Source organism: Lacerta agilis, chromosome 1, assembly GCF_009819535.1.
Source record: "Lacerta agilis isolate rLacAgi1 chromosome 1, rLacAgi1.pri, whole genome shotgun sequence".
Classification (NCBI taxonomy): Eukaryota; Metazoa; Chordata; class Lepidosauria; order Squamata; family Lacertidae; genus Lacerta; species Lacerta agilis.
The window spans coordinates 57,963,869-57,981,182 of record NC_046312.1 but is presented as its reverse complement, the minus strand read 5'-3'; the positions used below and the strand labels follow the sequence as shown (position 1 = coordinate 57,981,182).

The 17,314-nt window shown below is 40.5% G+C and overlaps 1 protein-coding gene across 12 annotated transcripts in view; it reads right to left on the bottom strand.

The window, feature by feature from the left end:
• Positions 1–17,314, bottom strand: part of NAV2 (neuron navigator 2) — a 537,457-nt gene that overhangs the window by 30,552 nt on the left and 489,591 nt on the right. For 8 of the 12 annotated variants that reach the window (XM_033150800.1, XM_033150719.1, XM_033150725.1 and 5 more), the window contains 6 exons: positions 16,226–16,693; positions 13,767–13,832; positions 12,295–12,339; positions 9,483–9,643; positions 3,940–4,128; positions 73–125 (listed from right to left, as the gene is read on the bottom strand). In XM_033150800.1, coding sequence (XP_033006691.1) covers positions 73–125; positions 3,940–4,128; positions 9,483–9,643; positions 12,295–12,339; positions 13,767–13,832; positions 16,226–16,693 — 982 coding nt within the window. The remainder of the gene's footprint in view (positions 1–72; positions 126–3,939; positions 4,129–9,482; positions 9,644–12,294; positions 12,340–13,766; positions 13,833–16,225; positions 16,694–17,314) is intronic. The other 4 variants (XM_033150735.1, XM_033150751.1, XM_033150770.1 and 1 more) reach the window with 2 other exon arrangements.

The following is a 17,314-nucleotide window of genomic DNA, read 5'->3' as shown; positions in this document are numbered from 1 at the left end:
TTAAGTATGTTTAACATTTTGTGTGCCCAATTCTGAGGATTAAGATAGTCATTTCCGTTTTATGACACTCACCGTTGAGTAAATAGATGATGTACTTGAAACCAAAGAGAGAGAAGATCCATGCACTAAAGGAAACAAAAAATAAGCAAATTGCTCAACTGATTCCTTGTGTACAACACAGTAAATGACAGCAGATAAAATCACTGTGGATGCTGCTAGCAGGTTTAACATTTCATCAGCAGCCTATTAAAAAATTGCATCACCAGTCATAAACATATTTACTCAAAAAAATCTTTGCAGAAGTGTCAAGAAGTAAGCTGAAATAAATGGAAGCATTATACAGAGCAGATCCAAAAATGGTCTCAAAATAAAGCTTTTTTAAAAATTTAAAAAATCATTATTGGGATGTAAACATTTGCCTGCCTCTTATGTTTCATACATTACGAAGTTATGATAGTGCATGAAAAATGAAACAGAAGATGATGAGAAGCAGACAAAGTAAAGGTTAAACTGACCAGTCCAGTTTCACCATATGGTTGGCCTGAAGCATAAACAGCAAAAGGGAGTTAAAAGGTTTTACAAATAAAGAAGGCTGAATATTTAGGTGTTAATATAGGTAAAGACTCATATTAAGACAGTAAAGAGGAAAAAAATGAATATATTTTGACATTTTCTCTAGTGCGGGATTCCCCATTCTGGTGCCTTCCAGATGATGCTTTAGCGGAAATTCCTGCATTGCAGGGGGTTGGACTAGATGGCCCTTGGGGTCGCCTCCAACTCTATGATTCTAGGGACACAATAGTAGTAGTCTATTAACTTCTGGAGCGCACCAGGTTGGGGAAGTCTGTTCAAGGGGGATAAAAGTGGGAAAAATACAAAAATATGCTATTGCAAAATAAACAAATTCAACTGGCTTAGAAACAGATTTTGCTGTAAAAAGTAAGTTTCTTCTAATACCATGAGTAAGCAATAAAGCTGTGTTATGCAAAATGCAACTGCCTTAAGCATGTGGCTGAAAATCTGCCACCAGCAATAAGTAGTACAGAGGCAACGAGACAAGCGGCTTCATTATTGGCCATCCCACTTCTCTCCCTTGCAACATGACAGAACATGTAGATCTTGTTTCTTTTACACAGGATCCCCTTAACCTCACTCCCTCCTGCCATGCCGGCTCTGTACCAGAATAGACATTTCAAACCAAGGTCCCAGCATGTTGCTTTTCTTATAAAACACATTAATAACCTGTGCTACCTCAGAGACCGCTGAACTCACATCAGTCCAAAGAGCACAACCAATGTTCAAATACAATGGAAGTTGTAGCCCAACACCATCTGGAGGGCCACAAGTTCCCCATCCCTGCAGTAGAACATTAAAACAGCCTCCAACACCCCACAGGCCTTGGGCTAATTAAACAATTTATGGCCTTTTAAACCATAAAATATTGTTTCTGTTTTTTATTTATGTTATTTTTTTGTGCTTTTTATATCGTGAACTGCCCTGTGATCCTCAGATGAAGGACGGTATAGAAATTCAATAAGCAAAATAGTAAAATAGCAAACCAAAAAGAGCTTTCCTGAGGCAGGACTTAACAACTGCATGTTTATTGCAATAAAGAAAATAAATAAATAAAAATCTGGAAGTGCCAATAAACAAACAAGAAACAAAAGGGGTTGGGGGAACCCTCAAGAACCGATCTGTATTATTAAAAACGATTTCCACAATGACAGAGAAAGAAGTTTGCTTAATATGCAATTTACTTCATGGGTTGAATAAAGTTTAGAGTACACAAACCAAAATCAATGGTACTTTAAACTGGAAATGGTTCTATGTGCATGATCCAAATTTAGCCCTGTTCAGGAGCTTAGTCCCCATGGGACTATTGAAAACATGTAGGCTAGCTCTACCTGCAGACACATGATCAACTTTAAACTGAAGTGGGCTTGGTTGTATGGTCATTCTACATGGATGGGAATCAAAATCCCAATTGCCATCCTTGCTGAAGGAGCCTCACCTGTGTGCATCCATACATCTGCTGTCCTTCAGAATGATGCTGACCACACATCATCTGGGAGTGTGGCTGGCATATGTCTCAGTGTCAAAGGGGCACAGGTAGGCTATGTGTTCTCAGTAGAGAGTACCTGATTCGGGCTACAGTAATATTACATTTCACAAGCCCAATAACCATATACCATTAAGTTCCTACTTTCAGTAGCAGCTCCATTCTGCTATGCCTGGCTTCTTTGGAATTTTTTCTTGTAAACTTTGAAATAAGATTTTGTTAGACATTTCCAACTATTTGTAAGGGGACCTTTCCAGGAAAATAAATTCTATGGTGTGCTCATAATCCCCAAGTAAGAAAATGATTCTGTCTTAAGTAATTTAATTTTACATTAATCAAATACAACTAATATTTTGGTAACCTCTTAGTAGACCTGTGTGTGTGTGTGTATAAATATATATGAAAATCTGAATACTGATTGTGATTTTCTCTTGCTTCAGAACTGTATATTAAATTACTCTACTTTTGGACTTGTATTAATCTTGGCATGCCAAGTATTTTGCATATTTCATTCTGTATGCTCTCAATTTCTCCTTTATTAAAGGTTATAATTCTCATAGCGTGCCATAGCCAAAGGAATGAAAAGAGTTTTAAATGCTATTATGAATTAAACTAAAAATACATTCATTGCCACTGTTGCATTGTCCACATAATTTGTGGAAAAGGGCAAATCAGAAAAACATATTGGGCTATTAATGATTTAATAGTTTGACATGAAAGTCAAGAAGCAAAGGAATTTTTTTGCCTTAACTCATGTCATTAAAACAACTATTTGTTTTGTTTTCTTCCATGGCATTCATAATAATTTTATAACATGTATTGCAATATATACAAGGACACAGCAAATTCTAACTTTGGCTGGGAAATTTGGCAGTGTGAAATGGAGCGGTAGAGCCACCACCATATTCGAAACCCTGATGCTAATGCTGACCAAGTAAAGGAGGAGGGGGCACTATTTTTAAATTTTTCACTGCACCAATTCCAGACTGATACAGCAAAGACGTCCAGATTAGAGAGCTCTTTGAGAGCCAGAAACCAGCAGTTCCTTGAAAGGTCCACCTCCAGCTGACTGCCACCTATTGGGGCCTAGAACTGCAGCATGAAATAGCCAACTGATTGATCTCTCTCAGCAAGACAGTGCTTAAACTGGGTGAACAGGATATGAATCCAAATCAGCATTTCAGCTTTTGAAAAATAGCTGGTTTCTAGGCAACATTGCAACTTCAAAGGAAAATCCTGAAAATATGATGTTGCATGTGCCATAACTTAACTTTCCAAGATGAAATCATTATCCACAACCACAGGCACTCACAATCCACATCTGACAGACAGTATGAGAAAGAAGCCTGAACTATGGAAGACAAAGATCTACTCTGTTCAAGTTGGGAAATTGCTACTTGGAACATCCTGAACTGAAAGGTAAAGGAAATGAATTTTAGAGGCTCTTAAAAGGTACATAAAATGGCACCATTCACATTTATATACAGAGGGAAACAATAAGCAGTTGATTACGAAATACTGTGCATCTTAAAATGCAAGAACACAAATATTTATGCAAGGATATTCTTCAGTAAGAATCATTAGGATTTTACGAGGTATTTGACAGAATGTGTTGACATCTGAAAGCAATGGTTAAATGTTTTAGTGGTCTTAGGCAAATTAGTATCACATTAGGACTCAAGTAAAACATTCCCATCATCTCCATTTACCTCATTTAACAATTATTTTTTTAAAAAACTTTTATTTTATATTTGGAATTTTACTTAAATATAAACAAGTCAATGTTAATCAACATTATGGTTAAACACTTGAGAAACTTTAATCATGTTTGATTCAGTTTATCCCCCAGCAAATTTCAGAAAGTTCTTCAGCTCACTCACCCTCTTCAAAGCCATCCCGGAAAGACCCCGAACGGCTCATTGTCCTGCTCTTTTCATCCAGTGACATTGAGCTGTTCCGGAACCGGGTGTCACTGTAAGGATCATAAGGGCCATCCGCATTAGAAAGACTGTGCGTCCGTAGCATGGTTGGGTTTGACAAACTCATCTGGGCTGCTGTGGTGGGGCTTGCTAGAAAGCAAGGCAGATACAGAAAGTTCAAAAATTTATGCACATGCAACTGCCAAAAGAAACAACACTATCACTACAAAAAGGTATCAGTCTCTGTCTACATCTAATTAACTGAAAACCTATACAAAGCCGACAATGATACAAAGTTGATTTCAACACATTACATTGAGCAATCTTCTAATCACAGACATTCATATTCCACACAGCCTTTCATGTTTCCTCTTCCCCTCATTCCCATGTCCCCTTGAATTTTGGAGTTAGCTAGGTTTGGGTTACACCTGCATCAGCATCATGACTAACTATGCTATAGCACTAGCTTTGATCAGTGATTAAGGCATAGGGAAGGCAAGCAAAGGTCTCCAAGAACTCTGGGGTCCAGAGACAAGGATTGCAGATGCCTAGGCACAGGTCCCAACACAACTCCAGTCCTCACCTGAGATGGGTTCTCCTGAATCAAAACCCCTAAAACAACACTCCTGGGTCAGAACTCCTTTAAAAGAACCACTACTGTCATCACTAAGGGCCTCTCTATCTTCAGTCTGCCACCTGGCAAAGAATATAATGCACCTAGGCATATATAGCTGAGCAGCAAAAGAGTGCAAGGACTGCCGCTTTAAACATTTTTAGATACAATGGCATACAGGGAGTGGGTGGCACTGTGGTCTAAACCACTGAGCCTCTTGGGTCTGCCGATCAGAAGGTCGGCGGTTCGAATCTGTGCAACGGGGTGAGCTCCCATTTCTCTGTCCAAGTTCCTGCCAACCTAGCAGTTCAAAAGCATACCAGTGCAAGTAGATAAATAGGTCACCACTGTGGTGGGAAGGTAACCGGCGTTTCTATGTGCTCTGGTTTCTGTCACGGTGTTCCATTGTGCCAGAAGTGGTTTAGTTATGCTAGCCACATTACCCAGAACACTGTCTGTGGACAAACGTCAGCTCCCTTGGCCTAAAGCAAGATGAGCACCGCACCTCACAGTTGCCTCTGACTGGACTTAACCATCCAGGGGCCCTTTACCTTTTACCTTACTAATGGCATATGTGGGTCTTGTTTGAGCAAGGTGTCTCGCTTGGAGCTGTCCATGGTACTGCTGTCCCTACACATTCTGACTGATTGTTGTTGTTGTTCAGTCGTTCAGTCGTGTCCGACTCTTCGTGACCCCATGGACCAGAGCACGCCAGGCACGCCTATCCTTCACTGCCTCCCGCAGTTTGGCCAAACTCATGTTAGTAGCTTCGAGAATACTGTCCAACCATCTCATCCTTTGTCGTCCCCTTCTCCTTGTGCCCTCCATCTTTCCCAACATCAGGGTCTTTTCCAGGGAGTCTTCTCTTCTCATGAGGTGGCCAAAGTACTGGAGCCTCAACTTCAGGATCTGTCCTTCTAGTGAGCACTCAGGGCCGATTTCCTTGAGAATGGATAGGTTTGATCTTCTTGCAGTCCATGGGACTCTCAAGAGTCTCCTCCAGCACCATAATTCAAAAGCATCAATTCTTCGGCGATCAGCCTTCTTGATGGTCCAGCTCTCACTTCCGTACATTACTACTGGGAAAACCATAGCTTTAACTATACGGACCTTTGTCGGCAAGGTGATGTCTTTGCTTTTTAAGATGCTGTCTAGGTTTGTCATTGCTTTTCTCCCAAGAAGCAGGCGTCTTCTAATTTCGTGACTGCTGTCACCATCTGCAGTGATCATGGAACCCAAGAAAGTGAAATCTCTCACTGCCTCCATTTCTTCCCCTTCTATTTGCCAGGAGGTGATGGGACCAGTGGCCATGATCTTAGTTTTTTGATGTTGAGCTTCAGACCATATTTTGCGCTCTCCTCTTTCACCCTCATTAAAAGGTTCTTCAATTCCTCCTCACTTTCTGCCATCAAGGTTGTATCATCAGCATATCTGAGGTTGTTGATATTTTTTCTGGCAATCTTAATTCCGGTTTGGGATTCATCCAGCCCAGCCTTTCGCATGATGAATTCTGCATATAAGTTAAATAAGCAGGGAGACAATATACAGCCTTGTCGTACTCCTTTCCCAATTTTGAACCAATCAGTTATTCCATATCCAGTTCTAACTGTAGCTTCTTGTCCCAAATAGAGATTTCTCAGGAGACAGATGAGGTGATCCGGCACTCCCATTTCTTTAAGAACTTTCCATAGTTTGCTGTGGTCGACACAGTCAAATGCTTTTGCGTAGTCAATGAAGCAGAAGTAGATGTTTTTCTGGAACTCTCTAGCTTTCTCCATAATCCAGCGCATGTTTGCAATTTGGTCTCTGGTTCCTCTGCCCCTTCGAAATCCAGCTTGCACTTCTGGGAGTTCTCGGTCCACGTACTGCTTAAGCCTGCCTTGTAGAATTTTAAGCATAACCTTGCTAGCGTGTGAAATGAGTGCAATTGTGCGGTAGTTAGAGCATTCTTTGGCACTGCCCTTCTTTGGGATTGGGATGTAAACTGTTAATCTGACTGATTAACAGTTGCCATCCCTTTGACTTCCTAACACCATGTCTGTTTCCTACCACCCACTGAAACCCTATTCCACCTACAGCTGCACGCGTTGGCTTGGAGCTAATCCAGATAAGTGAAAATATGGTGAAAGCATAATACTAATTATGGTTAGCTCCAAAAACTTAAAGAAGGGAATTTTACATGCAAGAACAGGGCAGAGAAAAGAGTGCAAGTCTATGGGGCACTCAAGTACAGTTAGAAGACTGGATGGCATTATATCTACACTGGTCTTCATTGGTAAGATACATCAAACAAATGTCTCCTCATATGCATCAATTCTGTAATTCTCAGTGGATATGGAATAATTTTCTATCAGACAAAATCCATTACCCAAAGTAACGAAAATGATGATTTGTACAGAGAATGAGTGCTGCTTGTTATTCATTCTAGTTCCAAGAATCAAAGCTCCACTTCCCATTTCATATAGAGTTAGCATTTGCTTAGAATAAAATGGACTCAAGTTTTCCCATCATACTAGCACAGCTGATGGGACGAGAGAAACAAAAAGCAATCCCTGCAAAAGGCACGAATCCCAAGTTGTTCACTGCAGGTGTGGTCTGGTTTAGTTCTTCCATCCTTTCAAGAAAGCACAAGTTCTAAGCAAGCAGTAAAAGCTGCAGGAACAGGCTATATAGGTTTGCATCTCTGACAACATGTGTTTTACTCAGATTTTATTGCAGTGTCTTGGCATTTTATTGTATGTCATTACTGTTGGTAGCTGTGTTAGGCACTGGTTGATGGAAAGGTGGGGTACAAATTTAACAAAGAAATAAATTATATGGTAAATATATAATCTTAATCAAGAACTTTGACACTTTATTAACAGGATTCCTTGAAATACACTTTAAAAAAAGCTCACTGAAGATGGAACTACTTCAATGCAGAAATCAGTAAAATTACAAGGATAGGCCACAGGTTTCTGCAAGTCAAAAAGCAATGCCCCACGGGTGTACACGTAACTTTTTCATATATAGGCATTCTTGTAAACTGGTGAATGTATTTAAACATAACAGTCAAACAAGAGCAAAGTACTCCAGGGTTTGTTTTTAGGGAGATATCAAAAATGGAAATGTACAATATTTCATAATGAGTATCTGGAATTAAGACAGGTATATATGTATAGAATTTTCCTTCTTGAGGTATGGCATTTACAGGACTGGGTTCCCAGGATGAACACTGTGTTAATATAGCTGGAGCTCAGGCAGTCCAAGTGAGCTTTAAAGGACAGGAAGAGTAGGGGGTTTGAGAATCCTGATTGCGAATGATATGGCTGTTAAGCTACACACTGATAGCTGAGGTTCCATACTGGTTTGTCAAATAACACTTTTTATATTAAAGTTCATAAGTTTATTGTTCTAACCAAATGTCATGACAAACTTGTGGAAATAGTGCCAATACAACAATGCTAACATACATCCACAAAATAAGCCAACTTCCAAGATGAAAGACAGGGAAGATCATGGACACCAACAGCCTTGAATCTAGCCTGATTTCAGATTAAACATCCAAATCTCCAAAACAACTTAGAGCGATTTTTTCCTGATTTTTTCCTCCAGCCAGTGCATATAGGGCCATTCAAGATTATTTCTTTTGAAAGAAACCTTAAAGTTTTGTTCTAAGATTTGCTATAATGCTTCTTTTTATAACGCATCACTTCTATTGTTACTTGTTGTGGCAGATAATAAAAAAATCTTAATACTGTTGAATATTACATATCTGTATATGCATTAAACAAGCTATTTTTTATATCAGCAGCAATACCATACACATCCATAAGAAAAAATGCCTAATTTAACTACCCTTCCTACTTTTCTTCTCCTGGGATTTCCTGACAAATGGTTTTGTACTTCACTCTTTTTTTAGTGATTTACTTGGCAACCTTTGCAGCAAATTTTCTTAGCGTCTCAGTTATTTGGTCCCTGGACCAAATAACACTGTTGTAACATGACTACGCAAACAGGGCAGTAGTATCTTTTCCTAGCATTACATATCATCAGGCAAGAGCAATTAATGTGATATATGGAGTACCATCAGTGTGAAGATGGACCATGGATAAGTTGCAATTAAGTGTTATTAGGACTGTTGTGTAGCAGAATCCTCTGCTCGCAGAAGGGCATGAACTGAATATCACCCATAAGAGATGGCAGCTACTTCCCTTCCCAAGCTCTGAAGCAGGAATGGCCATTGCTATTCATGCCCTTTCCGCCATGTTTGGTTAAATTATAGTATCTATGTTTGCGATGATACATCTGTCCTGGGTCTTAAAATCTTTGTGTTTGGCTTCTCCCATGCCTATCTCTCTGTACTTGCCTACAGACTCCCTAGCTTGATCTTTTTCCTCTGATTACGGTATACCTCATAATGTAGCTTGCCATATTGAGATACAGGTAGGTAGCCGTGTTGGTCTGCCATAGTCAAAACAAAATTAAAAATTAAAAAAATCCTTCCAGTAGCACCTTAGAGACCAACTAAGTTTATTCTTGGTATGAGAACAAACTTAGTTGGTCTCTAAGGTGCTACTGGAAGGATTTTTTAATTTTTTAATTTTTATTTCAGATTACGGTATACCTCATAATGTAGCCTGCCATATTGAGATAATTACTAAACATTCCATTCTGGGCGATGAAATGATATATTAAGCATTACAATTATATGGAGGAGGGGAACGACTGAATTTAAATAAAATTATTTTTAGAAAATATTTGATTCCGAGTACTATCACCATACAGCTGTGCAGGCAGAGATCCCACTTTAGTTTGTGGTAAGGAAAAGAAATCAATGTGCTATCTGTTACTTTGCAAAGGTAAGCATGCTAAGCATGTTCCAATTATGAAAAGCAAATAGTTCACTCACCCAGTTGGGAGAAGTTAAATCTAGTTCCAGAAGGTGATGTGACGCTGGAACCAGAGGAAAATGGAGAACTGACAACTGTATCCTGAAGTCCTCCTGCAGAGTGTGAACGCAGCCATTCTTTTGCTTCTTCTTGACTGCGAAGTTGCGATGAAGGAGTATACCTGTGCAGACAAAACAAGCTTTAGCATTTGCTAAAAAAAGTTTCATTTACTGAAAATCCATAAGCATGTGTATAGGGGCAAAAAAGGCAGCAAGCCTGAAAGAAGTCTCCTGCCTGCCAGAGGCCTTTTCTTTACTTTTCTACATTGGATTGTGACAGTAGAAGGAAGTTAAATGGGGTGGGTGGGGGAGACTTTGAGAGACTGATACATGGCTTTTCTTGTATTCAAGCCATGTAAATTATCGGAATTTCACTTCCGAGACAAAATGTTTTAATTTCATTTTACAAATGTTGGCTGAGTATCCAATCTCATGTGAAATGCTACTTTTCAGCACAGGACAAACATGTTGTTGGAAAGGTGGGTGAAGGATCTGTAGAAAGAGGACACAGTGAAGCAAAATGAGATGCATATAAGCATCCATGAAAAGAAATACAGTGAACTGAGAGGAAGCTTTCACATGGCTAGAGATTAACAAAGCAATCGCTTCCTGGGGCCGCCCAGCCACAGGGATAATCGGAGTGGAGAAATCACAACTGCATCCAAAGCTTCAGGCTGGTGTGGCAGAGGAAACCACTCAGAGTTCCCTCTCAATGGGCTGGCTCAGGTCCCAGCAGATCTTTAGCCTGCCCTGCTCTGCTTCTCTTTGAAAGACTTCGTTGAAAGGCCTTGTGTTGGCTTCTGCTGATGGAAAGATTTCTGGCAGCAGCTCCCAAACAGCCAGCATTTCCTGTGGTGGCGAAGCCTCCTTGCCTACAAAAGCTGGCAGAGCTGGTCAGAAGGACACCTTCACCCAACCATAAACCCTATCAGGGGTGTAGATCTATCCCTAAGAAAGCTACACCAAGCTTGTAAATAGGCACTTACATAAGGTGCACATAAAAGTACAGTCTCCAGACAAGTGGGCAAAGATGTTAGCTCTTCCCCACTTTTCAGGCTGCTGGTTAGAGTATAGGATAGGGTTGTCATAAATCCATAATTTCTCAGACATAGCTAGAATACAGCAGTCGGAAGCAGTGTCTAGGCAGAAATCACTGAAATGTCCGGATGTATGGCAACCCATGTCGGAAGTCTAGATGGTGACGAAGATTTTGAGATTTCGCAAAAAATGAAAAAAGCGCAACGACTTTTTTGTGTCTGGAATTTCACTTTCTGAAATATGCCAACCCTCGTATAGGACCAGGAATGGAAAGACTAGATTAAAATTCCCACTTAATCATGAGAGTCAGTGGTGAGCCACAGCCATTACTGCTCAGCCTAGCTAACCTCACATGGTAGTTGTATAGGCAATGTGGGGCTTGAGTGAGGGTGGCAGGGTAACAATCTCCCCATTCAGGGAGAATAGGATATAGATCTAATACATTTTAAAACACACAATAGAGGTCTACTGGTATTTGCAAGACTGGGATTACTGGTCCTTACAAAAAAAAAAAATGTGGTGGAGGAACCCAGATAAAGCCCATTTATGTGCATGGCAGGTTCTGGATCACAGTGATTATCATCACATCCTCAGTTATTTTTTTGTCTTTGAAGTAAATGAGAATGCACAACTTTTAAGAGGTTACTGGCAACACCACTGTCTTCCTGCCATCAGCCTTGAATTTCAAGTTTTGGTTTCAGATACTGAAGATAAAAGTCATTCATTTGTATAGATCTTTCAGGGATTGGAGCCATAAACAGGCACACAAAGTTTAGCACAATATGCTAAAGAACAAAAGCGTAAATACCTACCTCTTTGACATTCAAATGCTTTAATTAGCTGGAGACATTTGACAGGCACAGAAAACAATTCAGACAGACCAATCTCTCCCCACCCTCATCCCACAAATTAGCAAAATGGTTTTAGCACCTAGCTCAGTGTGACAATCAAAGCTGCTGCAAAGAACAATGTCTTTGTAGTGCAGAATAAATTGCAGCTCTAATGTAAAGCCATCATTTCCGTTATCTAAAAAAGTATTTATAATGCAGTCTGAAACTGAACTGTTTTGCCAGATACTTTCCACTGCCTTAGTTCAGCACTTTCATTTTGTTGTATTCAAGTTAATGAACCTAGTAAACCTAGTAAACATGTTTAAAGTCTACTTTCTTTACAAAAGAAACATATTCTTCTGTGTAATTTCTCTTAATGTCATATCACATGTATTATATGTTTTGGAAGCAGACATTTATGGAGCACCTGATTGGTTTGATACTTTTTTATATTTAAAGTACTAGTACAGCTCCAACTATTGTATTGTAAAATGTGCATTTTTAATGACCTCTAAATTCCTCTTGATCTGCATTTCAGAAGTTACACTGTGAGAATAACACCAACTAGTTACTACTTTGGTCATAGAAGCTGCAAATTATTGCTTGCAAATCAAGCTCAGTGATGGTTCGTGAGATGCGCTGAAGAGCCAGCCAGCTACTGTTGCAGTCCCTGCTCAAGGTGAAACCTTATCAGATGGAAATAAGCATGTAGGGTAAAGGAAAGGGGGCAATGACCTGCTTCGAAGAGGCTGAGGGAGGGAGGAGGAAGAGATTGCAGCCAGGCACTGCAAAAGCTGAGACCACCACCACCACCAGCAGCACTACTGACGGCCACAAGAGACACACAAAGCAAAGCTCCAAAAACCACATGAAAAACTGCTTATGCTATGTGGAAACACCAATACCTGAGTCCTTTCTTAGGCAAAGTGTTCCTATCAAGATGAGGGTCGCTGTAGAAAAGTTAAAAGAAAAGAACTTCAGAGGAAAAGAATGAAAGAGGAGGATTAAAGATCAGCTTGATAGAGAGGAGAATATACTATTAAACAGCTGCACCATGGTACTGGAAAAGATAACAAGAGCCCCTGCCAAGCCGACATGCAAAAAACCTTCTTACCATGTGTGGGTTGTGTTATATACAGAACATGCACAAGGGACCATGCATAATGAAGACTTTGGACCCTCAAACCTCTTAACCATGTAAGCAGCACTTTACTTTTATGTGACTTTTCATGGTCATTTGAAGATAGGGATCACACAGTGACCTTCCTGTTTCTCTTCCACAAATGTGGCTGGAAGAAGCTAGCTTTTAATATGAAGTGTGCATGCCTCAGATGAATGCATTTAGGACACAGATGGCCACAATCTTGTTTTAATGCTATCTCTAACAAATGCACACCACTGAAAATGGCGACTAGGCAAATGACCAACCAACAGGGATCTGGGTTTCCACTTTCAGGAGACCAGGGTGCTACTGTGGTCCAGGTCACATGTGATTCTTCCTGGCATCCTATACACAGTAGGAATGGCCACTGTTATAAATTCTTACAAGGGCCACCAATAGCAACAAATACATTTGCTTTAAATAAGGTCTGATAGGTGTGTGTTGATAATGCCACTGTATGAGACATTTAAAAAGCAGTTGCAACAAATGCTCTTAAAATATACTGTTTTTTAAAAAAAACTAATAATAATAATCTTGGGTTCTCCAATGGCAAGACTTTCAATCTAGCTGAAAAGGTTCCCCCACCTTCTGAAATCTGAAATGGTACCCGTGCAGGACATATAGAAGCGTTAGAATTAACCCTCTATCAGTTACTGGTGTCAGATGAACAAAGCACAGATGACAGCAACAGCACTTCTGACATACTTTGCTTCCTTGCATTCATTCTTACAAGGACACACACACCCCTACGATCCTCCCTCTCCCACCCCCACAAGCCAAAATGGGTGAGCAACTTGTAACAGGAAATATATTTCAGCCACGCTGGGAGGGTGGGGGATAGAGGGATCAAGACAAAAAAGGTGATACGGCCTGAAACGTGAGGGAAAGCAGCATGCCACCAGAATGCCGAAATGCTAGTGAGAGTTTACGCTGGCAGATAAAATTATGGAACTTTAAAGAGATCGTTCGTTTTGTTCTTGGAAAAACTGCTACACTCCCCAGCTTTTCCACATGCCTCTCCCCAGAGTAAACTGGGACACAGCGCTGTAAAGCGGTCTCTCACTGGCATGTCTTTTGAGTGACGGTTTACACATCCCAGTGAAACACACACACTCTTCACTGAGCACAGTCTTGCACAATACACTTTGGCTTCTCAAGTGTGAAAATGAACCTTCTCGGCTGTTTGTGCATTCTACTGCCCTGAGACAGCATTACCTGTCCTGCCTCCTGGGTAAAGTATTTCTGCAGAATTTGGGACTAGCAGCAGGGGAAGAGAGAGGGCTAGAAGAATAAAGTCCAACAAGACAAAAACAAAAACAACAAAAAGAGAGAGGAATATTAGCACAAAAGGAAGAAAGGGAAAGAGCTTTTATATGTTACGATGCCACAGCAAATTAGAATGTTCTAAGTGGAAAAAAAGTTCTACAACGGGGTTAGACAAGCTTCAAATTTTCTTTCAACTCCTGTGGTTTTCACTGGAGAAACATTTAATGTCAGTTCCAACTTCTTTGTTTTGTGGTTTCTTGTCCACACAGTGTTGCATGAGCACCATTTTCCATAGGAATGCAAACTGACAAGGATCTTGAACGAATGGGTAAGTTGGCATGCCGTTGCAGATCCATGACCATAAAACAAAGTTGATAGGTGCCATTCCCAAACCAAAACAATCTGAGGAACTGCAGATACTAGAACCCAACTTTTGCTTTGAGTGGTGAACCAACCATTGAAATGGATCTGGGAAAGATCTAAATACATGGGTCTGCATATTTCTGGGGTGGATATGGAGGGGAGAGAACAACTGAGAGCATTCTGGTGAAAATGCTTTTATTTAGGACAGGGGTAGGCAAGGTTTATCTTGCCAGGGCTGGATCATGCGTGTGTGTGAGCGTGTGCGCCCACCATTTCCGGCATCTGCGTCTGTGCAGACGCAATTTCTGACGCTGCGGAAGTGAGTCCCCGTGCTGCGCTGCGCCGGTTTAGCACAGCACAGCACACGAGCAGGCAGCTCAGTTCAGGGGCGGCTTGTGGGCTGGTCAAATGACCTCTGTGGGCTGCTTCCAGCCTATGGGTCTTAGGTTGCTGACCCTGATTTAGGACAACAGACCTCCCCAGCTGCCATAGCCCAAAGTGGGTAGGAATCGTATCATTCCTATGTTCTGTAGAAGGCTGATCACATTTCTTTTGCAAGAAAAGGTAAATGTAGTAATATAGCTACAGCTCATACTATCATTAATTATACAAGAAAAAGTGATATATAAATTTTGTCTTTGTTTAGCTCCTGGTGCCTACCATCTAACTTGCCCTTACTCATCAGATCAAAATTGTGGTAGGAAGTATGATCAATGAAAATAGTTCACTTTTGCAATCAAAATAAATATAGGGTGACAAAATTTAATTGAGTTACTTAGTCATCGTAACTGTGATGGATATGTCCAGAAAGGAACAACAGATACTAAACCTTAGGGCCAAACTACATGTGAGGTTAAGAACATCATTAAATGCATCTTTGCAGCCAATGTGCAGGTTTCTAAAAATACAAATTACATCATATTGATAATTAATGGGAACAGAGTAGAGGGGATTTAAGTCATCTTCTGCAATCCTAAAGAAAATCTCTCTTCTGAAGTTGGTATTTGCTTTGGGGAAAATCTCCATGGGCATTAGTGGAATAGTTTCCTCCATGTCAAATACCAGCATCACAGGAAGGATTTTTCTCAGGACTGCAGCAGAGCCTTAAAATCCATATTCTGGTCTGTCTGTCCTGGTCCAGTTAATTATTTGTTACTTAAACCAGATAATGCAATTTGCATTTATTTTAATGGCACATTGAATGTCATATGTAGTTTGGCCCCTAGTATTTCAAAGTACTTAACATTCATTATCTCAGTAATTACCAATAGGCCAGTATTACTGTCCACATGTTAAAAAGTGAAGAATGAAGCGGATTGATAATGGCTTGCCTAAGATTATCTAGCAAATTTGTGGCTGAGGTGAGTTTTGAACTAAATCCTTCCCAACTCACACCTCTCCCTATGTCTCAGGCACTATGCTTTATGGTGAGTTCTTATGCCTTGATCTATGAAATTATAACCTACACTAATTGGCCCAATACAGTACTGAAAAGTTATGTACTGATGTGATCCTAGCTGAGATCTAAATGGCAGAAAGAGGATGCCCATCGAATGGATGGACACGACAAGGCATGCTGCTCTTTTCAAGTATGGTTTGACAGGAAATAAAGCATGTTCTTCATAGTTGCCACATTATGTCAAGGTGTATGCCAAGCCTCTCATTCATGGCTATAGTTCTCACTGGTGAAATCAGACTTGTGACAATCCAGTTCATATATGAGGTGGTTTGTTATTCACCTGTCTGAAAATCTAGGCACTTTTCACCATATATGTTTGGAAACGCCCACAGTTAACAGAGATTTTCTAAAGGATGACAGGCACAATCTAGATTAATTCATGCTTGCACAACAACTTCTCCATCAATCCTTATTTATCTCACCGGAATGTCAAACTGAACAAAAATGAGTTATCCTGAATGACACTTGAACTCAGTGGGAATAATTCAGTGAAACATGTCATGATCAAGCTACTGATTACATAAACCACATATGAATACCCATAGGATGTATCACAAAGGTCTTCGGGGGGGGGGGGGAATCTCACCTCTCTGACAATGTTGTCTTTACACTGTTGGTTCTAACAAAGGGAGTCAGCGAGTCATCTTTAGAAGCTGCAATCAAGCCACTGGACGAGTTGTGGCTCAGGCCGCCTCCGCTGCTGAGTGAAATATCAATGGATTCACAACTGGTGTGCAGGCTGCTAACAGAGTGGTATCCAATCCCATCCTTGCTAACAGCAGAAGAACTACTGGCATTTGTGCCCCAGGTTAAGCTGTTGGAAGGAGCCGAATGAGCTGAACTGGGACTAGAAGCTAATGGAGACTGGTTCATGTCTGCATTCTTGCTATAAAGGGGACTACTACCACCACTGCTCAATATGCCACTGCCAGAAGGAGAATCCAGGTTCCCCTGTTGGTTCATGGTTGCATGTGGGTTGGAGATGACCACTGAATTTTTCATGCTTTCTGCAGTTGTGATGGGAGCTTGTTTACTTGGCTTTCCACCAAAAAGTCTGAGGAAGGGAAGAAAAGGAAAGAAAATCAGGAAATATACCAAGAACCTTTGAGTTTAAACATTTTTTCCATGTTTTGCTTGGCTTAAACATATTTGGGGAAAATCCTTATTTGTCAGATTAATGGGATACATTAGAGATTATTTCGTTCTGATCTATACTGTATATAGATGCACACCCACCCAGTATAGCCTGCACTCAGAAGAGACAAATTGGTGTCAGTGCACCAATGAGTGAGACATAATAATGCTGACTTGGATCTAAATGAAGTGTGATAGCTTCCCTCTTTCCTCTATGTTCATCTGTCACTAAATACTGGATCAAATAAGGTCATTCTAGGATTTCGCTGCCCACGCATACCTCTCATTATTTTGCCATTGTGTAAATACCTAAGTATTCATATTATCATACTTTTCAGGATGTGTATCATGTACTTTCTCCTAGATTCATGTTTGGCAAGCTTAATATGGGGGGGGGGGCAAGGGTGAAGGAAATGGGCACCAAGCACATCTATGAAGTATATGCAATCTTGGCTAGGATCACCAGAATAAGTGTTTCTAGTTATGAACAGGTCTGCAATGACGGACGGTGTTTTAGCAAATCTGGCATGCAAAACGTGCA